This window comes from Tinamus guttatus, unplaced genomic scaffold (assembly GCF_059628265.1).
Source record: "Tinamus guttatus ecotype Peru unplaced genomic scaffold, ASM5962826v1 Tinamus_guttatus_pri_ptg000524l, whole genome shotgun sequence".
In the NCBI taxonomy this organism is placed as follows: Eukaryota; Metazoa; Chordata; class Aves; order Tinamiformes; family Tinamidae; genus Tinamus; species Tinamus guttatus.
In genome coordinates this window covers 634278-661858 of record NW_028289058.1, presented here as the reverse complement: position 1 = coordinate 661858, position 27581 = coordinate 634278, and the positions used below count along the sequence as shown (strand labels likewise).

The following is a 27581-nucleotide window of genomic DNA, read 5'->3' as shown; positions in this document are numbered from 1 at the left end:
TGCCTTTCCAGGCAGTGGTCAAACTGTATTTTTTTTTCCATTGAAAATCTATCTATCCCATTGAGACCAGCACAAGTGCAAGGTGGGAACTGAATCCCCAGAACCAGAGCGGGAAAATTTTCACCCAGTTCCATGTGCAAATTTTTTTCCTTGAATCCTGAAAGCTGCAACTCTTCCCCATCTCCACTCCCTTAATTCTACATTTCACCATTTCTGTGATCAAAACTGAGCTCTTAAGTGATAGCAGTTAGAAAACAAACAAACAAACAAACATCTTTTATTGTTTAAGTAAGCAGACGTGGAATGGCATTACTGAAATGTAGATACACATGGGTCCTTAATGGTCCATTTTTACAGTTATTCTCATGAGTTGCACTGTACTCCAAAACTAGGTTTACAAAGATTTTCAAATACCTTTTTCATGTTAACTGCCTTGTATTCTTCACTTGACTTCAATCCTAATCTGCTGTAAAGGTACAAGAAGTAGAAGAGATGTTAAAGATGGTACTTGAGAATGGCAGCTGGATACTTGAGGATGGAACCAACTAATTCATAATAGGCAACTACTGATCAAGGTAGAATTCTATTTCAAAACCTGGACTGTATTACAAAGCATTTCTTCAAACATCCATTTTGGATTATTGCTTAAAGGTACTAATTGGTCTAGTCTAGACTATTTTACAAACATTCATAAAATAGTGGAAAAAAAAATGCATGCTTCAGAAACCGGGTACGTTCATGCCTCTGAACTAAAAAGAACATGAGGATGGGAGCAAGTGAAGGATGTTTCTAATGGAGTTTAGTAACACTTAGAGGCTTTTTTTCTTTTGTACTAACAGCCTCGTCAAACTTTCTCTCATTTCTTTCGGGCACTTTCTTGTCTTCAGGTTTAGTCCACGGAGGGCTGTGCAACTTCTGTTGGAGGTGAAAATAGCATTGGTGTAAGCATGGCATTTGTGACATGCACATATATAAGAAAACAGTGGCTACTGTTTCACTACTAAGATACTCTAAGACCACTATGATACTCTTCAAACACTAGGTAGTTCCCCAAATGGGTGATAACGAAGAACTATTTTAAACAGAGCCAATGAAAACAGCTAGAGAAACAGTTTACACTGAATTAAATAAGCAGCTCTGTTTCAGTTTTAGCTTAGAATGGGTACATGTACTTCAAGTAATTGCAAATTTTACAAGACCTTTCGTTAAAACCTTGAGAATTTCAGAAACGGAATACCTGAAAGCTGATCTCTGTTTCTGCTGCCTTCAAATGAGATGTTGAATTATTGCGGTTCCCCAAACACGTCTTGCCGACCTGCAAAATACAGATGTCACCCGTAACTACCTAAAACGAGCCTGTTGTTTCCTAAAACAGGCACGATTTTCCTGAAACACTTGCCATACTATCTTAGCCTAGTTGATGAGATGGAGGGAAAAAAGAAGAGTTCTAATAGCCAAGGGAATCCCACTCTGCCATCATTCACATATAGTCTACTGTGACTCGAAAAACAACTTAGTGCTTGCGTGGATTTTCCCTCTTTTAAGAAATTAAAGTGTAAAACGTAGTAAAATATGGGTAATCTTTAGCCATTGCTTTAAAATAATGTTCACACTGGATTTCTTCTGTTTATTTTGAAATTAAAAGCTGATACTTTCAAACAAAGTGAAAAGGGAAATAATATCTTTCCAGTTTAAAAGTCATCAAGACTCTTTCCAACATAACAGAAATTTTGCTTATTTTATAACATAAAACTTGCTCTGAAATGCTCCCTGTCTTGCATCAGTTCTTGAAAATTTTCAAAGCTAAGTCATACCTAGTTAGAGTATTTTTAGACATCAGATGCAGTTTAACATATTGGTAAAAATAAGGCTCAGAAATCATGTTCACAGCAGTATTAACATGAATGTGTACTTACTCCCAGCAATATCCACTACCAAGTTTGTTGGCATTTCTGCAACTTGCAATAATATTTCAAAAACGTATTGTTGATAACATTGTTCTAGGACAGAATCAGCTATATGGTTTGTGTAGGGCAAAGGAATCACGAACAAAGACAAGAGGAAAAAATCTGCTTAAATGGTGCTTTTAAGAGAAATTCAGTCTAAATTCATCCAAAAGAAACTTAAATTATAGCAGGATAAAAATTACCTAACCCAGCTGGGAACCACTGACATTAAACATCCTACCATATAAATCAAATATCAAGAAAATGTCTGAATATGCTTTGTGCATGTGACATCAGTTGCCGTTAATCAAAAAACAAGCAATTGAAAATCTTTTGAAAAATTCTGACAGTCTCTTGCCTATGACAAAGTTGATCTATGCAGAGGTGCGAATAAGAAAATGAAATGTGTTATTATGAAAACTACTACAAGAGGGGGCTGCTGCCTTTCTACTGAAACCTTTGAGAAAGTCCGTGGTATTGCCAAGCAGTACTTCAGGGCATTTTTAGTCATGTTTGAGCTAATAAAATGATCCTCTGAGCTGATGTGATTGAAATGACTTGAAATAGTGTTGATTTTTAAAAAAATCATTTTTAATCTAACGATAAAGTATCCACGGCTTTTCTTACAGAAAACAAACAAACAAACAAAACAAGAAATACAAGTATCAAGTTAATGTTCTAGTTAAATATTTAGGAGTGAGGTGACTGAGTGGAAAAATTTTAAATAATTTTCTAACATTTGTTCTGGCTAAAACTGGTATTTACTATATCTATTTAAGGAGCCAGAGAAAACGCATTTTCAACTTATCACATTTAGGAAAATCTTTAGGATTTCAGAGATCTCCAAGTGAGCAGCTTGAGGACAAAAGATGCAACAGGTCAAAAAAGCAACACCATTTCAGGTTATTTAAGGAAGAGGATAGAAGTAATACTAGTGAAATTTAAAGTCACTTTATATATAGACCAAAAAGTTTCAGGTCACATCTCAAAGGAAATAGAGATAGAAATCAAAAGATACCAACTGAAATTAAAAAAAAAAAAAAAAAAAAGGAGGGTGACCATGTAAGTGATACCGAAAAGAAATGCTTACCTTAGGGAAGGTAAAAATAAAACATATACTCATAAAAATAATGCTTTATGAGTGATTAATCCTTCATATTTCTTTCCATAGGCCAGTTATTGAGGACCATCTCGGTGGGCAAAGAGAAGTGAGGGTCTCTACTACTACATATTTTTTTCAATTCACAGCTTTTACCCTTTCTAGCAGCACATAAGGGAGAGCAGAGCTGGGCTAGAGTGAGCAGAGCAGGACATTTTTCTAGACACAGCAGTCAACTCCTGTGTCTTTACACTGCCAAAACAACGTTAATTATTGATTCCTTGTCACTACGAAATCTCTGATATTGCTAACAAATAAATTAGAGGTCGAACAGTAGAGATGAACCTAAATACATATAAATATAAATGTATATAAATATACATATACACTTCATCCTTAAAGGAGCTCAGCTGGCGTTGACCTGGGGCATGGAGGTGGTAGGCTGTAGAAATCTCCTCCAGAAACACAATCCCTGAATCTAACAAGACAGAAAGATTAATTTCTCTGAAGTTCCCCCTCCCCTCCCTAATATTACATTATTATAATAATAATTATAATAATTTCATGTGCTACATCTAGCCATTAGTGACCGATTCCAGAGCTTCACCCACAAATGAATTACTTTAACAGAGTAGCCTGTATATTTTATTTATGGAAATGTTCTTTGCCTTGCCATTACTGTGCTATGCTCTCATTGAGATTTCAAGTATGCCTGCCACACTTTTTGCAATTTATAAGCTTATTTATAGCATAGCATTTTATTCATTGAGCTACATATGCTGCATTTTGAACATAAGGCATCAAGCAGGACGAAGCGCTTGAGCATTCGGTTTTAAAAGCTTTAATACACTGCAGGGAGAAGTTTGAGAAGTGAGATCTAAGCCTTTCCCAAGGAAAAGGCCTCAGGAAAAAAGACATTGCAGAAATCTTTATCCAAGTCAGTTTGCTAGATGACTAGACTGTTTTGTGATTTTATTGTTATTTGATCTCATCTAATTGTGTATCTTCTTCTTACCATCTCTCTAAAATTGAACCTTGCCACAAATTGTAATTTTTATGGCTGTTTGTAATCTAAAGAGAGGAGAAGGCTAATTCTGATTTTCTTCTGCATGGTAGAAAAATACTTGAGCAGAATGAATTTAGTGGTGTTTAGGGCTCATGTTACTTGCTCTGTTTGAACATTAAGAAATGTATTAATGATTTCTTTATTTGCATTTACAAAGCAAAGTATTACGGGGCATTTTGCCTTAAGGCATGCATTGTGTACATTCAACAGGACTCAAAACACCTGGAATAGTTAATGAGATATTTAACGAGACAAGATAACCAAAATTCATAAGCTATGATGCTCACTTCAGCTAGCAATTTATACAGCAGAGCTGGAGCAGCTCACAGCTGGACGCGTAAATTATAAAGGTTGCATCTTCATTTAAAGAGAATCCTCAAAAGAAAGTTAAAACCCTGCACTCCCTTGTCTATTAAACTGCAAAAATTAATGCACAAACCGCTGAGCAATGTCTGGTAAAACCAGTCCAAAATGTGGGAGATTTGCCCACTAGTGAGGACATTGATTAACTCAACTCACAGAAAGGAAAGAGCTTTTTAATACATGAAATACACACTTCTTGTCCACAATCTGGTCTTCCTAAGCTGAGTGGATACTTTCAAATTTCTTACCCTTTATTTTGCTTGAGAATATTATCAAGCTTCCAATTCCTGAACTGGAGACAAACAGATCATTTGGAGGAAAGATTTCTGCACTAGCACATAATGTTCAGCTTCAGCAAAGTTGGCAGCGCTGCATGCAGTTAGGCCCACTGTTGAATATGCCTTGATATTTGATTCCCTCATTTTTCTTCTGTCACAATAATTCCCATATTTCCATGGAACACTCTCTTAACAGCTCTTTTATACAGCATTGACAACATATGCACTTAAAACATACACAAGCTATATCCATATCCAGATTAACCTGGATTTCAAAATAAACATAGATCTATATTTTCTACATTAATACGGCATAAGCATGGTGATATACAGGATAGATGTTCTTCTCTTGAAATACCATTCTGCAGTGTAAATAACATTATTAGCCAAGTTGGGTCTACAGTTTATTCAAGGACAGATTTTATCAGCTCTGCTCGTGAACATGGAATAGATCTATATATTAACCTCATATGACCCTCCCTGTTTATTAAGATAAGGTGCAAGACACATTCCAAGGGCATGTATATTTTCATAAGACACCCTTGCAGTTTTTCATACCTCACTCTTACCGTAAAGCACACAGTGTATTGAGTAGCTGGTGCAACCAAACAGATTTAACTCTCTATGACCTTCACAGCCTTCATTTAGGGGACAGAACTACTGAATTAATTTTAAGAATTTCATCATGTTGAAATTTTGTTACCGCAATGATTTTTTTTTTCCCCCTCTCATTACTCCTTTGGGAAAGCAAGGGTAAGGTTTGATCAAACCTCTGTGACTGAAACCCAGAGGAAAATGAAGCTAAATGGTGTGGTTGCTTAGGAACATGTGTGTGTTTTGGTCCAATACTCTCTGTCCTCTGTCACCGAGTGATTAATGAATATGCAGTGTTTGTTTACTGCAGGAAATTAAGGCAGTAAATAAAAGCACCATCGCTTTTATTTATCAGAAAAGACTCCGCAAGGACAAAGAGCAAGAAATCTAAAGGGAGAGCAGGAAACAAAGAATCATTTTCTAATCATCTAATGTTTTAACACTACCAAATAGATGGTTTTAAGTGACATGTGTCACTCGCATAAGGATTATTTGATATGATAAAGAGGCAAAGTGCACTCTTGGGTAATAGCAGTAGGCCTTCACAAGGGAGGAGGGAAATGATGCATCAATAAGAGCTCAAGATTTTTGCACAGAGACTTTCAAGAGCCACTCATACGGGAAAGGTCTCCAACAAGACTAAGAAAAATACTCCTGAGGCGATTGCTCTGGTAAAAATAAATCTCAAGAGCAACAGGACCTTTTGAAAGGTCCTGGAGTTAAGATATTATAGTCTAATTTTCATGGACAAATTTCAGATGATTTGGGCAATCAAAATTTTGAATTACAGGATGTCCTGCCTACTTACAGCTACAAGTCCTGTATCAAATATTGTGACAGCAAAGGTGACAGAAACATTTAATTTTGTTGGCCTGCCTGTATCCCATTTGTAAATAAAATTTCATTTGTCTACATTCCAGCATAAGCTACATTAATCAGTATGAACATGCCTAAAGCTACAAAGAAAAGTTGCAACAGGATCAGCAAATTAGAGTCAATTAGAGAGATGGTCAGTCATGTAGACCAAGAACATCAGTTGAACAAGCAACCAGTCATTTACCTTATTTCTCTTTTGCCTTGAAATCTGAAATGTTGTATGTTCTTCTGCAGTAGATGAACAGCAATGCTCAGCAAATGAATGAAATACATGGCTTTTGGCAATCTGTTTGGTATTTATCTCCCTCCAAGCGCTGCCCATTGCTGTGACTACCACCAGCAAGCCATCCAGATATCTCCACATTAAATTCATTTGGGATTTATGCTAAGAGTTCCCACCATGGTGCCTCAACATGTCCACGTGCACAGTTGTGTTTCCACCTGCCCGGCTCCAGCTCAGCATCTCCCACGTCAGTAGCTGTCTAAGGCTTTAATATCTCCATGCAGTCTACAGGCAAAACCTGGCTTGCAAGTGGGTTCAACTTACGTCCTGAGAATCACACTCCTGGATGCTCTGGTTTTCTTTCTTCCTCGAGGAAACGCGAAGACTCTCTTTGTCTGCAGAGACATTTGACTGGGCGCAGGAAATAAAAAAGGAAATAAAACATGCAGTGAGTTCAGATAACGGCTTTCAGCAGGTCGCATTTGAAAAAGCTGGATAACATAAAAACAAGAGGCCAGATACTGCAAACTGTTAATTACTTTACATGGAGCATTTTCAGCAAGTTTTATAAAGGGAATTGCTTAAATATTTTTTTTTCATTAAAGTACTTTGTTGCAGAGAATAACTTGAGGGTAAATCAATAATCAAGATTTTTTATATATATACAATTGAAAAACTGACTGCACAAAATTAACCCAATGGTGTATTGCTGTTTTGTTTATTAGCAAGCAAGGGTATAATGCAATGCAAGTTAAATTACATCTTTTTTCCAAACATTTGCAGAGGGCTAAAGGAGAAATAAGAATTTTCAAAACTCATTTCTCCAGCGCTTCTGATCACTGGGCCAGATTTAGCCAGAGAATTTCAGCAGTTTATGAACTGTTTATTTCAGCTGCCTGCAGTCCCTCCCTGTTGGGACCTCGTGTCACCATGAGTTGGCAAAGCGTGTTTTATTTCACACCTTTTATTTACCTCCTTAAAGCCAAAATGGGCTCCTGTATGGGCTTGTTGCTCTATAACCAAGGCTATTGCTTTATTTAAGCAGTGAATTTCCTCCCTCTGATGTTTTAGGCACGCGGACATCAAAAGAGAATCTGCACTACTTGCTTTATATGCAGCTTACACTAGGTTTTTACCAAAGCAGTTTTGAATCTACCTTGAAGAAATGCACGATAAGAAACGTGTTGCTCAAATCAGCTGGATATTCAGCTGTGTGTAACATTGTGTGGGCAAAATGACTGTATGTTTTGCTGAAACATAAAGCAATAAAGAGAATGTTGGGTGCACCATAATCCCATGATATTCATGAGATGATCATCATCCTCACGCTGCTTTTCTTGGCTATGCAGAATTATTAAATTATCATATACAGTGTTCATCTTACAGTGTTCATGACCTACTCACACAAAACCTCCTTTGATTCTCTATAGAGATTTGAGGTCTAAATCAAAGCCAACTGAAACTGATGCGAAGCGTGTAAATGATTTATTTGAGATATAATCAGATTCTTAAATGTTTCCAATATATACTTCTATACTTAAAAAAAAAAGGCAATAATACATCTTTGTAGAAATCATGCCAGACACAATGTCTTCACTGAACAGCTCTTTAGTGAGAGAGCTGAAGTTTTACAGAACAACAAAAACAGCTAGCAAAAACAGCCAGGAGGTGAACACACTAAAAGGACGAATAGAAAAAGATTATTTTGTGGAGTAACAAGAATTATTTCATACATGGCCTTTAAGCTATAGCATGGGATTTGCCTCTTTGGACTGTGAGAATGGCATTACAGTTCTGTCTACTTAAATTTCCATTTCTTATTCCAACTGAGTAAGACGCATCATATGTGCAGGTAATGATGGATTCACCTGATTTCTTAACTACATGAACCAGGAAATCCGCACGGGAGACCAGGGAGGCCAACCAACTTGGATCGCTATCAGCTCAGTCTTGCATTCAAGAGGAAAATAAATGTCTCTGGATAGTGCCTCTAATTCCAGAATTTGTCTTCTTCAAGCGTGTGCATTCACCATGTATATTCACTGCATTCCCCAATATATTGTACACGATGAAGAGAAGTCAGAGATATTTTGGTGAGGTTAGCCTAAGGAAAGGCTTTGCAAGTGCACTTGTTCTCTTCTCACTAGGCGCCTCTCACTCATCTGCAGGTCTCGAGTTCCAGATGAAAGTGACACCGCGTTTCTTGCAGGGTCCAAAGAAGGACACCAGAACCACTAAGGCAGAAAGAAGGAAGGACAGGAAGGAAAGAAGGAAGGGCAAGAAGAGGCCTTGCCAAGAGGCTGGAGCTCATTCCCATTGGTCTGAGATCTGCCCCTGTAGCCAGAAGCTTCTCACATCTTATACGGCTACTTGTAATCTGTCACATTTTTGTTGCCAAAATTGATTTCTCACACACAAAAAAAGAAAAAAAATCATCATAATTATTTTTGAATGCCTTTCTACCTCCTTGTGGAAGACTTTGAGGTAGGCTTTGCAAAGAAGATGCTTTCTGCTATTAAAAATCCTCTCTCCTAATAAAAAATGAGTATCCACACATTGTCCGCATTGAAAAGAAATTGCTGTCTGAATGAAGCCTATTTAGTAGAATGACAGTTTACCTAATAAAAACATCATTCAGTATCCTGGAATGAAACAGTCTGGAAACAGTTTCTGAATTCCTTTCCAATTTGCTTAAACCTTCAGGAACTCCTCTCAAAGCTTTTCAATCCAGGACTTCACATCCATTTTTTTTTTTCACACAAGAATCAGCAGCCTTTTTTTTTTTTTCTTTGAAATAATTTGGAAATTAGAGTGATTTTCCACCGAAGTCTTTCAAGCTTGACTAAAAACCAAGCTTTGAATTTCAGACACTTGAAGTAAGCACAATTGTTTGCAACCCATTTAACATACATGCTTGCTGATGAAACCAGGATCAATCTGTGTGCGCATTGCTTGCAGTAAAAAATCCAGCATACTTATGTCAGAAAAGCAAGCCAAACTCATTACTTCTTTGAGGCCTCTCCTAAAGTATGTACTCAAATAAATGACATCATCCAATTCCACTTTATGTCATTAAAATTCCCTTTGCTTATGTAAATACATATTTGATTTCAAATATTTCAGAAATTTTCTTGTCAAAGCACACATTGTTTCTGTAATATCCTCCTTGCTGAAGATGACTACAAGTTGTGATTTGGGTCAACTGAACTCCATCTTTTGTTAATCTCTTTTGATTTTGATATGTAGTTCAATTATTTCCTATCTCAGAGATAATCTTATTGGATCTCCCTCTCGCATGGCACGATTGCCTAGCTCTTTCTACAGTCATCTCATGTGAGATGCCAGAGTGTTTTGGACAGGTCTGCTTGCCATGTGGCTTGTCAACCCAAACATGGGCTCCATCCACACTTCAGTTTCCTGCCACTTATGCTGTTTCTCTTTTCTATATTGAGGTTTCTCACAATATTTAATTTCCATGTTGAGAAAAACACTTAAGGATACTCGTATAGATCTAATAAGAAGATTGCACTTCATTTTGAATGTGAGCAAGGAAAGCGAGCAACTTCTGGCAGAGTGAAAGAACTGCATGACACCTACCTGTAGGTATGATAATAACATAATATTAATACTGACAGCAATAATAATAAAACCAATTATATGAAAACCAAGATGATTTCTGTGCCATCATGGGCAATGCTCTGATACATTCAGAAGCTATTTTGGTCAACTTTAGCTGAAATTACTGGAGTTAGTCCAACAACACGGAAGGCTTTGCTGGCCTAATCTCCAAACATGTAAAACCTGCCTCCAGAAGTGACTTGACAGCCTGTCCCTGTGTCTGCTCAGTGGCTGGCAGTATTTCATGGCATCCATTTGGCAAGCAATGGCCAGGCAGGTGGCCTCCTGGGGCAGGTGGAGTTTCTTTTCACCTCTCTCCTGCTGAACAGGCAGATGGTCTGCAAAAGGACTACAAATAGGAAACAGCCATAGCCTAAGTGGTCCCTGCTTTGCAAAGCTCTTTGTAGCCTCAGAAAGAATGTATTTTCTTGGGCCTTATTCCCTTGGGATGGAAATGGTTCATGACCATACCTAACAAATTCAAAATTGCATCACTTGCTGTTAAAATAAACAAATAAATAAAAGAGCAGTTTTGTACGTAGCAGGTGGATGAGGTTGTCAAAGCCTTTCTGGGCAAAGCATACAGTGGAAGAGCCAGAAATATCTCCTTTCCCAAATCAGTTCTGTCTGGCTGCTCCTGGAAACCTTTGCATACCACATACAGCACAGGCCAGCTGCAAGGTGGTGCTTCACCCCTCCCACACATCTGGTTAAAGGAGAAGATATCTACTGAATAGATAGAGATATCTGTATTTATTCATATCTATATGAAGAGCATCATTTGCAATTGCACAACTTCACAACTGTTTTCTGGAATGGATCATTGACTTTTCACTAACCTAGCCCTACAAACTGTAGATCTTCTCAAGTACTTGAAGGCTATTAAACACTTGGAAATAAATACCAAAGACTTTCCGCAATAGAAATCACAGCATGAACACCTACAAATAGTACAAACCAAGCCGTTGTATCACAGCATTTTATATCATGGCTTAATCTGCACACAGAAATAACTGAGAAGTACAATTCTAGCAATGATAAACCACTATGTGCCCTTCTGTGACTGTGATGGTCATGTGTCTGTGTGTGCATGCGTGTGAAGTAGATGGCATTAGCAATGCAAACCTGTTATTGCATTGCCAATATTACTCAAGAAAGTGGGAAGGACACAGCTTAGTTTTGCTCTCTATTTAATTCCTGTCTCCAAAGTTATATCACATTTACAAAGGGCATTTCATCTTAAAGGACTAAAAACAATATTGTACACTAAATCTTTAAGTCCCTACTGTTTCTTAACCAAACACCTTTCCTCTGAATTCTTCTATTTGCACTATATTCAAACACCTTCTGGTTGGAAAATAGTAGCTTATTGGTACACATCATGCAATGTGCTTTTTTTTTCTTTTTAATAAAAGAATCTACAAACCTAACTTCTACTAAAACTGTTAAAAAACTGAAACTTTAACCTAGATAGCAAATGGCCATATCCTGTTTTCTTTCATATCCCATACCTGAGGATGATAGACATCGCTTTCAGACATTCATTTCCTGAAACCTGAATTAATTTCCTGGTATTTTCTGTCACAAAACTTAGGAAATATAACTTAGAGAGCAAAACATGAGATCATTTTCCACACAAGTCTGCACCTAATCTTTCAAAACCTCTTTTCATAGCACAGCCACAAGAACACGGCTCTTCCTTCACACATGCACTCAGGTTTGCATCTTTTTTCTTAATGGTTCTGGGTTCTTCCCTCTAAAAAAAAAAAAAAAAACTACTGTAGACGAAAAAAAAATATTCATGAAAAGTCTTATTGCCAAGAACCGGGGAAGGCGCCTTCCCAGCACAGATCGTGGTATTTCTCACTGCACCATTCTTCCAGATAAAATGCATCTCCCTGGTAAAATCTATTACTAATCAGCTAAAACCATGGGAATCGACCTCTATTTGGAACATCCTTCCGCAGCAAGAGGCAGGGGGGTCTCCCTGGACGCCCGAGACTGGGATAACCCCATCGGAGGGCAGAGCCAAGCACCCTCTCTAGGGAAGCCCAGAGCCACATGGAGCCAACTTGCAAATACACAAGAGATACAGAAAGCAAAATATAGAGTAATAACCAAGATTACACCAATCTTGGAATAGGAGATTATCTTCAGATGGGCACAAAGTTTATTTCCACTTAGAGCATATGCTTAAGAGGTGAAACTCCACTGCCTACACACAGGCATCTAGTATTTATGTTGACACCCAAATATCTCCAAAACAGCTGTAAAGAGCTAGTAAACATGAGAGATCCTATAGGAAATACCCTTGTAGAGGAGTAGCAGGAGAGCTATTTTGGGGCTTCTAAATCAGCAAGAGATGCCTATTTTAAGTAACTCCCCAAACACCTAGCTATGCCTGAGCAAAAAAAGCCCCATCTGTTTACCAGAGTGCTCTGAATTCTGCTATTTTTTTCTTAGTAATACAGCTCATTTTTGAGAGCATTGCACAGTTCAGATAATTTAAATAGGTTTTAAAATATTTAAATAGGTATTTAGATATATATGTATAAAATATACAGCAAAAATAGAAACTTAATTTTAAATAAGTGTTTTCTAATAGAACCGTAACGCAGTATTTTCCTCTGACTCCCCTGTAACAACTACAGTTTCTGAAGGATAGATATCTCTGTACAGTCAGAAGAGGAGAGCTCCTCACCAGAACACATACATACAGCTTTTTCAGGATTAATAAGAGCTCTGTGATGATGAATGGTAGCTCAGTTTATGAAAGAGTTGAAACGATGCATATATGTATCCTTAATTGTAAAACGGGACTAATTTTTTTGACAAATAAAAAGAAACAGCCTTTCCCCCAGACACGTAAGATTAAACAAGAAAAAAGGCTGAATACTCCAGGTAACAGAAACCCAAATTTAGGAATACGTTTTCTTGCACTGACCTTGTCAGATCCTTAAATAATAATACTTACTAAGCTGAGGACAACAAAAATCATCTTGTCATACAGCAAACACACACGTGTTGTATAAAACATGGGAGCTGATGAAAATCTCTGAAATTACTGGAGCCAGCTGTTAGGAAGGTTGTTCAGATAAATTAAGCACTAAAGAGCATCCTGAATATGAGATAGTTTTGGCAATCAGCTTGGCTAAATAGTCACAATCCAAAAATCTATTTTAATTGATAATGACCATCAATAAAGGAGTCTAAATAGTGTTGAATGCATACACACACATGTGTGTGTGGGTGTATATAATATAAAATATACAGCAAAAATAGAAACTTAATGTATCTAATGAATGTATCTCTCTCTCTCTATATATATATATCGACACATTGTGTGAACATGTACATGTGAGAGGGTGTGAGAGAGAGACTGAGATTTAATGCCGCCTGCCTGACCACAAAATCCATTTGCTATCAGGTCATGCTTATGCCCTACTTCTTATTCTTCCTAAATGGCAAGAAAACAACAGAAAAATCAATAAACCGTGTTCTGGAAAGGTGGTGTGTTGTGCACACCCACGAATGTGATGTGCCCCGTCCTTTCAAAGGACTCTCCCAGAAGAGTACAGCATGACTATAGCTGTACTATATATCCTGCTGGTATTCACCTCCTGCTACGACAATACGTGCCTTGAAAGAAAATATTGTGTTAGATCACTTCGGGCGAAAACAAAAAGGAGTTCTAATATGTTTTATGGGGAAAAATAAAGTCTCACAAATGCCAGTTTTATAAGAATTAAATAAAGTGAAGGATTCATATCATCTTATGCCTTTTTCCTGCCTTTTCTTTCAGAGGATATGGTTAATATTGACCAAACTGTTAAGGTATACTTAGATTTGACAGTCACTGAAAGTCCATAGGAGCACGATTTTTTTTTTTTAACATTATGCTTACTAGCAGGGTGAAAAGAATAGAATATCTCCTAATAATAATACCAGTAGCAAGGAATACTATTGGAAATGCTTACAGATAACTCAGGTTACAGGAAAAAAGCCCTGCAAAATTGACCATATTATTTACTGTGGACCATTTGTTCAGTTCTGATGTTGATGCTGATGCTGAGAGCAGTGGATACAGCATCTTCCAAAGTAAACTTGCATCATACCCAGGCTCTCGAGTACTCTAAATAGCAATGGTCGCTGTTATATGCCCCAGCAATGACAATCCTACTCTCTTCTCAAAGGGAATGCAGCAATAGGATTGCCACAGATCCTTTTTAAGTGTATATAAACACTGAAATATCATCCAGGTCTGCTGATTGACCACAAGTTTTTTGAAATCTATTGGTTTCCTGTGGCGATTCCATATTCTCCTGTTTTCTGCTTCAGTCTTCTCTCTATTAGAAAACTCTATGTGAAAAAATGGAAAGGTAGGTAAAACATTATGTGTATTTTAACATTGAAAAAAACCCCACAAGTCCCAGCTTATACCTGCTACTATGTCAAAAGCTCTGGATACCCCCCCATACCACCCCAAAAAATTGCTGGTTCCAGCCCTTTATCGTCACCTAGACTCATTTGGCATAAAAGGGAAATTTCACAGGGATGCTGAAAAACAACAGGGTTTTTGTTTTAGGCTTTTACTGTCACTGAAAGAGAAATCTTTAATTGCTCCACTAAAACTATAAAAGACCTAAGAATAACTCTGCAAAATTTGGGTACATCCTAAGCAGTTAAAATTGCACTGTAAGTTCATTTGGGCTGCCAGATTTTTCTTTGCTTCTACTTCTTTGAAGTATCTCTATGAATTAAAGCTAAAAGAATGATTTTGTTTAAACTGTAGCTTGTTTCTAGTGCTAAGGACACCAACCTGCTTTAGTCTGGAATTTGTTGCTATTTAATTGTGGAAGATATTCATACACATTCTGTGTATGGTACAGTTCTACTGTCATGGACTTGTGGTGGTTGACAATTTGTGCAGCCACAAGGTAGATTCCTAATTAAAAAAAAAAAAAAGAAATCTGAAGTCTTCTGAAGATAACAGAACGGAGAATTGCGGCTAACTACATGGAGAAATGTAATATGAGAAGAACTATTTGGAATTTGAGGACAGATGGTGCTCTGACATTATTCGAAATGACACTGTCACAATAATGCCACCAAAACGAAAAACAAAACACAACCAAAAACCAGCTACTCAACTCCGAGGGTCACTGAACACTGTAAATTTTCCAAATGAGTCCCAATTACAAAAGCACCTGTGCTCAATAATTTTATGCTAATCCAGTGAAGAATGCAATGCTGAGCATGAAGTGTCTACATAATTTTTCATTTATTATCTGTGGTGAGTTAGCCTGTTGTTTCTCTGCTCTATTTCGGCAGAGGACAAAATTACAAAGTGAATTTGAAGGATTTCTTCCTCAGCCTGCTATGCCAAAGCAGGTATCCATCTTTCCCTTTGCTAAAAAATACTTTAACCCGTTAATCATATCACAATCTTCAATAAATTATGCTATTACAAACATGAGGCTAAAACTCCCGTATATGTACAAATCTATAAAATGAACGCAGAGGAGGGCACATCTTATCAATAGAAAGCAATACAAGGTTTGACCGTTATCGTCCACTGCAAGGGAGATACCAGTGGAAAAGGTAATGATTATGGGTTGGGATTTTGTATATTAGTAGGTAGGTGTTCCCACAGCTGCCTAGAGCTTTTGTCTCCTTCTCACTCTTTGGCTGATATGTAAAAACAAACAAAAAAAAGACTTTCTAGAAAACACACCTGTGATTTCACGTAAATTGATAGATGAAAGTTTGTGCCTTAAAGAACACGCACTAAATTATGCTTCGTATAATCCAGTTAGAAAATGCAGCATGTCCCATTGGATCTGCCCTGGCTGATTTGTCGCTTTGACTAATCCTGGCTTTTCTAGGAGAGGGAAATGTGTTACTCCTACATAGTCTGGTTTCTTTGAAGTCTGCACGCAGTACAACCAAAATCTTATCACCTAGGTAAAAGGAAAAGTAGAACAATCTCTAAAGTGGCCAAGGAAAAAATTACACTTCTCTGAAAGTGCCACATAGTTTGCCTATAAATATTACTAGATTTGTCATATAGCCTGTCTGGACTTTGCTTATTTGTTATATTATTAAGGGATTTACTGTTAGACTTCTGATGTCTTTATCATTAACCATTTGCATTTTAATTATAAAGTTTTACTTTGTGGCTTCTCTAAGTCAAGCAAAAGAATGTCATAAAAATAAAAGTTGGTCTGTGAGAGGCAGCATGAGGAATGACTACACAATCATATATCATCTAACCTGTAATTATGCCCATATAGGCCATAGCCCGTAATTATCCAAAGGATAAATGGGATCTCATGCTACTGGCCTGATCTCAAGCTTCGTAACTTCATTTTTCCTTTTTTTTTTTTTTTTTTTTTTTGGTAAAAGGCAGCATTAGGTCTACCATGTTTTGCTGCCTAATATTACCAAAAAAAAAAAAAAAAATGTCCCTCAAGTTGTCTTCTTTAGGCATCTTTTTGAATTCCAAGGTAGGCTGCAGCACAACTTTCAGGTCTTCTGTGACTGTCTAGCACCGTATCGTACAGGCTTCATTCCCAGGAGATCTCACCAAGTATAAATAACAGATTTGAGAACAGTTTGTTCCAGGGCACCTTCAAGACACTCATCCCGAGAACATGACCTGAGAACGTGGCACAGAAACAGCATCACCAGTGACAACTGCAGACAATTTATAACTTGCATAAAGGCAGCAAGAGAAAGCCACAGGGTTGGCTAGTCGACCTGCGTAAATCAGAGCCGTAGACTAGCTGAACACTCAGCAGCTAAATTGTGCTGCTCGTTAAAAAAATAATAATAACATTATTAAAGAATACACATGAGGAAAACTACAGAGAGGCAACCACTGCAATACAAAAAAACTCCCAGCGTTATATCAGAGAGAGTTACGCAGAAATGTGTTATTTTAAAAAGTTACATCATCGCCTTACTGCCTTTCGAGCAGAATTTTTGTGCAAGTCAATAACTTTATTTTCTACTGGAGCTCAAATAAAAATGCTATTCTGCTACTTTTTAGCACTAAATTCAGACCAAGACATTTTATGCAACTCTGTTGAGACTAGTCTAATGTTAAAATCAAGTATATGGCAGGTGATACCAGCATGTAAATAATCAATTCCTAAGGTAGCCTATAATCTTTGCATTCCCACAATTGGTATTTTCCTCAGTAGCACCATGACTTAAAAAAAAAACACATTTGAAAACAATTGACTTTGCAAACATACAGAAGTGTAGGATGCTGCTAAAGGTGTTAGATACCTCCTTCCAAACACACAAAAGGCAAAACAAGCAGCTATAAAAATCCTTTTAGATACGGATAAGGCAAGAGCAACTTTTTCAGCTCGAGGACCGTGCTGACCAAAATCAGCAAGTTATCTTAAAACACAACATACAACCCTATCAAGACACAATATAAAACACTACCAATTCCAGGTATTCTAAAACAACTATAACTACATTTTTAAATAGAAAAATAACATGTCAGAAAGGTTGAGTTCTCTTTTGCGTAGAACACCCTTAGAGCTCTGATTGTATGAAAGATATTTCCAATCGCTGACATATGCTGCTTCTTTTTTCTGCCTAAGCCATTTCAGAAAAGTCTTATGTTTCATATTGTTTTGGCATACAGCAATGAGGAAAGCAGCAAATTGTCTTCTCAACAGAAGAAAAAAAAAAAAGAGGTTTTGAGGGTTGCAATCAATTTTAACAAATTTGCTCAGCAAATAAAGAGCAACAAGTTAGGACTCCAACTTCTAAAAGCACCTAGTATACATATAGACCTTTCTGCCATGGGAAACACTTGTGAAAGAAGAAAAATAATTCTCAAAGTCCAAGAGCAGGTATGCTGGATTTTAGCTACACCCTTGAGGGCGAGCATTTACAGATGCATACGGATACAGGGCAAGCCAGAGTTCTACAGCATGAAACTAGGTTAAACTATCAGATTACTTGGTAAATTTGAGCAATTTCTCCTTGGAAGAAACATAATCTTATTCGCACATATATTTTGTTGCTCTTTTGTACTGGATTCAATGAGCAGCTAATGGAACTTTGGCTCCAAGCTGGCATCTCGACCATTCAGAGCCTGACACTCTTTATAACATGAAAATTAGTAATACCGATGGCAATAAATTTCCCACTTATTCACCTTTTCTCCCAGACAAGATTAGACCAACAACCTTTGTTATGACAAAGCTTGTTTATGACAATGGATATTTTTTGTTCTATGTGTGGATCACTGATGTTCTCTACTATATAGGCACAGGAGAAGAGATTCTCAACTTTCAAAGGTTAGCAAAAGGAAAAAATAATGCAGTAATCAGTCTAAGTAAGCATCTATAAACTGTCTGGAAATAAATGCATAAATATTGATGTTTTGATTCCTCTTGTACTTGACATGTGATAGCTCCAAGAAACTTAATGAATAGAAAAATCTTTATCTTGCACAAAGGAGATGGTCTTGCAATACAAAAGTAGTGGTCATTCAAAACCAGAATAGCTTCAGTTTAACCTTGTGGTGGATATTTCAATTACAGATATTCTTTCATGGCAGAAGTATTTTTAAAAAGTAACTGAAGTGAAAATTATATGTCTATATTTTCAAGATTAAACTAGAAAGAAATACTTATGTTTTAAAAAGAATGACGGGGGATGTATGGTAAATGCTCCTGGAATCCATTTTCAGGAGCTACAATACATGAAAGATGATAAATAGAAAGCTCAGGTACTTAAATGAACCCATACCTGATGTACTTCAAGCAACATCAGAGTACAACAGAGCAAAGGCCTCCGAGGTATTAGCAAAAATCCTTTAAGTACTCTACAGAGTTTTAGAGGAATCGTCTGCAGAGCTTGTAGATATTATTTGTGGATATATTTTGATTTGATTTCTTTAAAGAAAGCAGAAGCAGCAGCAACAATATAGTCAATATCAGGAAAAAAAAAAGAAAGGGAAAACACAGCAGTATGAATGGTGGGACAAGATGCTATACTGTTATCATTTACAATGCCATTCCTGGGTCTCCTTGATACATATGTGCCTCTATTGTAGAACATCTATTTTAGAAGCTTATTGAGTTTTTTACTGCCCTTTTTTAATTAAAGCACAAGAAAGCTGCTTTTTCTGAAAGGAATTCATTCCTTTATCATGTGCAAGCTGTTATCTGTACTCACAAGCACAGCCTATCATCTGCTGCTGCAAAGCAAGGCCAGACGCCCCGCACACGTCTGCTGATATTTCAAATATCAGGAGATACTGGGGAGTTTTTGCAACCAAGCGACCAACTGCTGGAGAAACTCTGAAATATTCCTGAAAAAATGAATAAAAGCATGAGCCCATGGCGCAGGCTCCTGAACACAGTACAAAAAACAACGGTGCTGCTAATTCCTCTGGCTTCTTCTGGCATTTCTGCCTTTTCCATCTGCTCTTGGCTGAAGCTGCAGTGCTCGGGATACTTGGGAAGGACAGCCTGGGTTACTGCTCATTGCTATAACCACCATGTAAACTTAGAGAGAGAAAAAATATATATAAAAATCCCTCTTCCACATTCTACAGGGAGGCCAGGGCAATGAGCATTGCTTCTTTTAGGCCCTTTCTGCTCAGTATTTGAAGGGCACTAAAACTAGACACTTATGAAAAAAAAGATGTTTTTTTCCTGTCCTTAAAATGCATCACAACATAATAAATTTATAGCGTCAACAACCCTGTTTCACTGATGCCAATATATTACTCCAATATGGTATTATGGACTGGTGGTGAATAGGAGAAGCCTGGGTTTCAAGTGTCCAAGTTACACATAAGCACTTATATCTAATGCCAGAATGCAATTAGCTGACTGGATATGGATTATTCCATCCAAGCTTCTTATGATACATTTCCAGTAAATACCTAGAGCAATGCTAAACAACTGGGTATCTGAAGGTAAAGTATCAAGAAAAGGAGATGGGATTAACTATAGGTGTGAAAAACAACAGTTTTTGTTGGGTTATCACAAACATAGCCAGCATCATTAAAAATTATTTGCAAGTATATGTTAATCTATAAATATTATAAGTATTTGGAAATACATGTATAAATTCTGATCTGAGCCTGTTATTTCCATCCCTATAATGATCACAAAACTTTAATGTTTGTACACTTACAAAGAAGGCAAGTTGCCATACCTAAATATTTTTGGTATGGAAAGTTCAAGAATAGCTGGAGAGGTGGGTAGACATCTAAGGGTACAAATAAGTATATGTAGATGTAGACCCTTTCCCCAAACACATATTTAGTTTTGACAAATATGTGAGTTGGGTAATAAATTAATATACTTTGCGATTCCTGAAAAGTTTGTCATCCTGCTCAACAAGTGTGCTGCATTTTGGTTTTTCAGTGGTTTGAGAGACATAGCGCTGCTGCAGTTGTCGCTGAAAATCTGTATGCTCCTCTCTGCATCCTTACAGTGCCCGTACCAGGCTCCCACTATTTACTGCATGACTCAAACTGCTGCCACACACCACATGAAAGGTAATTTTGTGAAATTATTCTTCAAAGAAAGCGCTGGTTTTAATGCGATTTCGAGGACAATTGTTTCCCACAGCCTTCACAGAGGGAGGGGAAAAAAAAAGCCTTTAGCTGTGGGATAACACCCACTGGACAACGTTTCCCACATTTCAGAGCATACATAATTCCGCATCAGAGTGCACTTTCCAGGCAGTAACAGCCTTCCCAGATGCACAAAAGCAGCTACAGAAGTGCTGGTCACAGAGGTGAGCATTTGGATTTGTAGGAATATAAGGCCAAAGAGGTCCAAACCCCAGAGGAACAAGACAGTTTCAGTGAAATTGGAAACCTTCTGAAGCATAAGCTAAGTTTCAGAAATGATGAGGGCACTAACAGAAAGGCTTTTCCTTTTGAGACCTTGATTTTTCCCAGATCATGCCTTTAAAGAGGTTTTCTTATTGACTCAAAAAAGGGAAGAATCTGGGTTTGAGGCAGCCTTCTCCAAAATTTATAAACTCTTTCAACTCTCCTGGTTCTTAAGCCCTTCTCATAAAAAGGTCTCTGCAAGAACATTTGCTGTCATGACTAACATTACCTCAGAAACCATGACTATTATATTTTAAAGGTATTAGACAATATGATTCCATAAATAATAAACAAACTCTCTCAAAATAATAATAAAAAATATGTATTTCCCTATTGCAATGGCCATCAAATTTGCCTTAGATATTCAACTGCAGTTTAATTACTGAGGCTTTTTTTGTTTTAACTGAATAGCCTCCTTTCCAATATAGGCGAGGAGATTCACTCAGACTGTGTTACCTTCCCATTGAAAATAATATAAGTAACATTTACATCTATTGTTTTGCAAATCTAAAAAATGAGGGGCAGTTTTGCAGCTCTGGGAGACAGGACAGGACTTCAGTGCTAGGTGATTTCTTAAATTGATCCAAACTAAAATTAAAATCCTTGTGTTTAGCACATACTGCTTTCCTTATGACTTGATGATTCAAAGCAATGCAAAATTCAGTGATACTTAATTATTTTTAATGGTCCAAGTGCTTTGTTCTCAAGAGTCATTCAGTGACATTTCTCTGTATTTTACAAATCATTCTTTGCTCAAAGCAAAAAACTTGTAAACTCCACTGTCTTTCTAATGCTCCCCAATTGGCTCCATACGAATGCGCCACGTGAAGCTTTGCAACAGAGGGTTAATAACACATATTATATATAGGGTAAGGACATTAGCGATTATCATATAAATCATTAACGCATCCTTGAGTAGCAGAAGTCTTTTGGAAGTACTCTCACATCTACATTCAAGCTAATAAGCCACTTAAAATGATTAATTACCTCCCCTGCACATTTCATTGCTTCTTTTCCACATAAAGTAGTGTATGAAAAGAAACATTAACACTAACAAATCCTAAAATACATTCACTAATGTGCAACTGATAATTGCTCGCACTATGGGCGAAATAAGACACATCAGGTGCCTTTTCCCCATTTCCCTGACTGTACTCAGTTGAAAAAAAAAGAAAAAAAAACCCTCTAAAACTAATTTGCTATCAAGATAATGTGCTAATAATGAAGTCTCCTTTAAAGTGAGCAATAAAATCAAACAGTCTCACCTTTCAGTTTAATATATCTGGTGTTCAAATGTTTTCCAGCGTGTAATGAAAGTTTATTAAAAATTAGTCACTGAAGAAAAAGGACTGGTTGTGCAGCAGCAAATTCAGAAAATGAAACAAGGAGGAGCTGCCGTTCTGCTACGAATCATCATTAAAGGAAAAGTAATATAAGCCTGGGATCTAGTTGATCGTGAAAATATCATCTGTAAGTCTACAGCAAGGTATAAGCAGGAGAAGAGGAAAGACTTCCATGAAGAAATAGATCATTCTAGTCATGTTTCTGCACTCATATTACTTTTTTTTTTTCTTTTTAAAAACTAATTTCTTACTACATTAACCTTACAGATATTCTTAGGACCTGAGGTTTCCATGGCACGTACCTTAGCAGGACACACATATTCCTTCCTCTCTTGGAAATTAACTGGGGAAATGACTGGCATCCTTTTCTCAACACTGTTACCTTCTCTTGACATTTGTGTGTGAGGAAAGGGTTATATGATGGTGAAAGTTTGAAATTTGAAATTGAATTTAATTGAATTTGAAGCTTGAAATTTACTACCTGGAGAGAAATAACTGCCAAGCTATGCATTCTGCATGCTGCAACAACAGAGCTCACCCCGCAGAAAAACTAATGGGACACCTTAGAAAAGCCTTGAGAGTTTCAGTCCTCCTTTTAAAGACAAAAATAAGCCTGTAATTACACTGGTGTTGTTTGTTTCACAGGTTCTTGAACGAAAAATTTATGACTGCTTTGTTTGAAGGGTCAAAATCTTCATTTATACTGGAATATAAAGGCAATTGGACCAATAGCTCCAACTTTAGAAGATGTAAATTAAGTAATTTGCTCTGATGTTGATTTCTTTCCTGACCTATTAAGAGAGAGATATGAAATGATACGTTGCTACACTCGGCTGGTTCATTTTTCATGAATCTGAAACTATTATGTTAGTTTTCAAGCACCTGAAAAAAAAAATTTCAAAACACAGTTTAAAGATATCCCCTTTTCAGTCTTCCTAAACATGGATTTAGTCCAATCTATGTGTGTCAGACATTTCTTCAGTCCATTGAAAGGTGTATGTATATTTTAAAGTCATATATATAATTTAACTAAATATAAATTAGTTTTCTTTGTAATCAATTGTATTTGACTACTCAACAGCACCATCAATAATATAATACAAAATATAAATATTCAGCACAACATTAACTATTTTATTATTATTTTATATAAAATATTCCTATCTGTCTTTTCTGATTTTGCTGCTATTCCTTCAGTTGGAACGGGTGAGGTCCTGAGCCTGGATAAATCAAAGATCCTTTATAAAGAAGTTTTATTTTTTGAAAAAACAGAAATTCTGGTCAAACTAGTGAGGGACTTTAGACTCCTGAGGCTACAGTTGTGTGACTTTTCCAGCAGTCTTGCTCAGCATCTAGAGTTGATGATGCTCAGTACCTATGCACTTAGGCTGACTGTCACCCTAAATACATGAAAGTGGCAACACAGAAAATTCAGGGTCTTTAATTCATATACGGCTGTTCCAAAAGCTTTTGCAGAATCTGTGTCATTTCTGACAAACGGGAAAGTGTGAGTTTTGAAAGTGATCCACTAAAATTTTGGGTTTATTTCCAAGATAAATAGTGCCGTTTTCCCAATACACAAAAATCCTCAGCATTTATAATGAAATTTCCCGTTATTTCTGTATTCGTCTTTGCTACTGGATGCAGAGACTTTCCCTGTGTTTGACTTGTGGTTCAGTTTGCCATTAATTTTTCAGTGTTACTGAAGCTCATTTTGTTGCGTTTGGGACCCAGGTATATTTACACTGCACCATCAAAGATGCTTGCATGACACCTACAATTATACAATTACCTCCTAAGTATAATGTTAGCTTCTATGAGAAAGATGCATTAAAACAAATGAAAAAAAAATAATAATTTCAAATAATTGAGAAAAAAAAGATTAAAAAAGAGTGCTACAAGGTCACTTTTTTTTTTGGTAACATTCTGGGCAGGGCTATAAGGAGTTCTTGCAGGAAAATTGTTTGGTTGGACACATTAGCGCCAGTTTTAGATGGCAAAATCCATAACTTACACTCTTGTCCAATGTAAAGATTACTGATTCATTTAACGTGTGCCACCAAAAGCAGCTCAGATCGTAACTGCTTTTGTAACTGTTTTCTACAGCCTAAATGTTAAAATTTCCTGCTGCTATCCACTACTCCAAATCCCTGAGCTATCCACATCAACAGCTGTTATATTCTGATTTATGTTTCTTTAAATCACTGTCTCCAGAAAAACCAAAATACATCAACAGCAAATTACATTTTCAAATGAACCTTTACAAGAAATTTGGCAATTTTCTTGCCTAATTAACCTTTCTATACACTGTTTTTCTCTTCAGTATCATCTCTAACAAGCACTATGAGGAAGATACTAAAAGAATCTTAGATATGATGATTACCAAGCTACAAATACCATAAATAATCTACTTATTTGTGCTATTTAACTGGACTCTATCCCAATTCCAGGGATGCTTGGCACCTGGTGATACAGACACACTGTATGATGTAGTTTTTAAAAACCTTTTAAAAGCCCTTTAAAGCCTCAAAATAAATTTGACATTTTTAGAAAAAATTATTAGGCTGGATAGACGTGTCTTTGAAGGAAGAGCATCATTTCTTTCTTGAAGGTCAAAATACTGCTTATCAGACATGACAAGGAACATAAGTATTGCTCATCAGAAATTGCCATTTTTACATACAAAAGCATTTAGTTGATCATATTTATATATGCCTAAAATATAAAAGAGCCTAATATTTAATAGAGCTTGCTATTTAAAACTCTTCAAGCAAATCTAACAGAAAGAAAAAGCTTTTGCATCTGGGTTGTAGGAGGAAGACAAAGCAAGAAATGCAAACATAAGAAGGGATATCATTATATTGATTTAAGAAAAAAAAAAAAGCCTTCCAAAATCCAGGTCAGAAGGAGAGGGTCTAATCCTGGAATGACTGGGATTCCTTGACAACCTGTTTCGCAGGAGGAGCTTTCAGTTGTTTTATAATTGCAGATTTATAAAGCGCAGATTTCTAATAATGAGGTGTCAGCGTGTGGAGGAGCAGGACTGCAAACGATGATTTTCTCAGACATTTTCATGGCATATGCCAAGTGCAGAGACACATGAGCTCTGTCCATCAGGCAGCATCACTCACTCAAGCACTCGGGTGCAGCAGACTGCGGCTTCTGCAAAGGCTGGAGCAGGGGAATAATCACGTGTTTCATAAACAGGAATATTAAACACAGAACCCATATGAACATGGAAAAAGAAGGAAGAGTGTCTTATATTGAGAGAGTTAAAGTCTGATTCTCATCTCCTAGACCAAAGAGCTCTGCCACACCAGCAATACCTGCAAAACCAAGGAGATCTCAAATGCTGCAGAGCCTTTGACCCTACGCGTGCATCAAAGACAGACACAGCAGCTTGTTAGACCTTATCTTGGAGCGCTCCTGTGTTCCCACGACAGAGACACAAACATTTCCAGCCTGAAAAGATGCACGATAAGAACAGAGCAGACAATTCTGCGAGCCACGTTAATAAGGAAAAATGTGCTACTGAGGTGCCAGGGTGCAACTCGGTCAAGACCGCCTAAAGGAAGAGTTCCATCTCCTGCAGAACATGGAGCATGGGGTCTTCATCTAAATGAGCCGCTGCAATTTAATTAAATAATACATATATAATAATAATAATAATAAATAATTAAATAATACATCGCTCCATTTCTGGAGAGAATATTTCCGAAAAGCAAAGCTTCTTACCATATAACGGCCATCAAGGAACCTACAATTCTTAGTGCAAGACCAGCAATCTGAGATCCAGTCTCCTTATGAGTTTGCACTTTCCCTGATTATATCCCGTTTAGTCAAATTACATTTCAACCTTAATTGCATATAGAAAGCTTTGCTCATTTTTTTTTGTTTCCACTTCCGTAATGACAGCGCATCAATAGCAGCATCAATAGAAACTACATACAGAAATTGCAAATTGATGACTAATAGCAATGAGTAATGAGTAATTCCTAATTATATTTCAGGAAAGTGTTTTAAGACTAGTCAGAATTTAAGGGACGCATTAATTTGCCCTTCGGTTATCCTTCTGTAAAACTTGCATTTTTATTTGAAACCACAGTTTTTTTTCTAGGTCTCTATAGTCAAATTCAACAGCAAAATACAATGCTGTAGTTGGAGATTATCAGGGTAGTTGTTAATCGCTCTGATTCTCGACTGCGTTAAAATGTTTTAAAATCAAACACTTTTCTTCAAAGCTGTTTTCATCAAGCTCTGCATCATTTTAACATCTTAAAAAATTATATGAGCCTTTTGCACAGACCTGTATTTTGGCAATTCAAAAAAAAAAAAAGAAAGAAAGAAAAGCAAGGAAGGAAAGTAGCTGTTTCCGAGCTTGTTAAAACCTGACCGACAGCAGGAAAGGGGTTAGAATTGTTCTCAAAATTCATCCTAATCTTTCCATGACTTTAAAGCCCTCCTCAGCTCCAGCGCGATGCTCTGAGGGGACGAACCCAGGGCCGCCCTACCTTCCTGCTCGTGCCTTGGACGGGCGCCTTGGAGCCGCCGCTCGCGGGGGCCGGCGGCCGCTCCGACGGCTCCGACGGCTTCGCGTTCCCGGCGGGAAGCTGGCTGTGCAGGACGGCCGACAGGCACAGCTGCACCGTCTCCTTCAGCGCCCGCAGCTGCGACTCCTGCGGGGGAAAAGGAGCCACCGGCTCTCAGGGACGGGTTATGGTCACCAGCACCGCTCGCTTGCCCCCTCTGCATCAAGTCAGGAGAAGCTACTGCCTTTTCTCTTTTTTAAAAATAAAGCAAGAATTTAAGGCCATTTAATATATTTTTAATACGATTACCACATAGGCTACTCTGCATTACACATCAAACTGCCTAGGAAGTCATTGCGCTCTTTCACCCAGGCAATTCTAGCCACACACATTATCACAAGGACTTATTTAATCATAAATGTTATTTAATCTTAAAAGGAATACAAATGCCATCTACCAAATATTATGCAGTGTGCAGACTTATAATATTTACAAGGTAATGCTTGCAGCTGCAGCTGAATACTCCAATTTTAGCCACAATACAGAAATATATATAGATATAGATTATACTAATGAGAATAGCAATCTGTCATTGAAATAAGTACAGCTGGAAGGAGAGTAACACAATTGTGGCAACAGCTCGGGAAAGCTGGCTTTAAATCTTTGCTCTTTAATTTTTTGTCCCTTATAATCAAATGTCAGAGGTGGAGGTAACCGACAGCCAATTCAGTGGGAGATTGGCTAAATTCTTCCTTAGGAAA

The 27581-nt window shown here is 37.2% G+C and overlaps 1 protein-coding gene across 1 annotated transcript in view; it reads right to left on the bottom strand.

Annotated features, from left to right (window-relative positions):
* Positions 1 to 259: 259 nt before the first annotated feature.
* Positions 260 to 27581, bottom strand: part of LUZP2 (leucine zipper protein 2) — a 118869-nt gene continuing 91547 nt past the window's right edge. The window contains exons 9-12 of the mRNA XM_088533849.1: positions 26803 to 26967; positions 6770 to 6856; positions 1238 to 1315; positions 260 to 915 (exon numbers count right to left, since the gene is read on the bottom strand). Of these exons, the coding sequence (XP_088389975.1) occupies positions 790 to 915; positions 1238 to 1315; positions 6770 to 6856; positions 26803 to 26967 (456 nt within the window). The 3' untranslated portion in view covers positions 260 to 789. The remainder of the gene's footprint in view (positions 916 to 1237; positions 1316 to 6769; positions 6857 to 26802; positions 26968 to 27581) is intronic.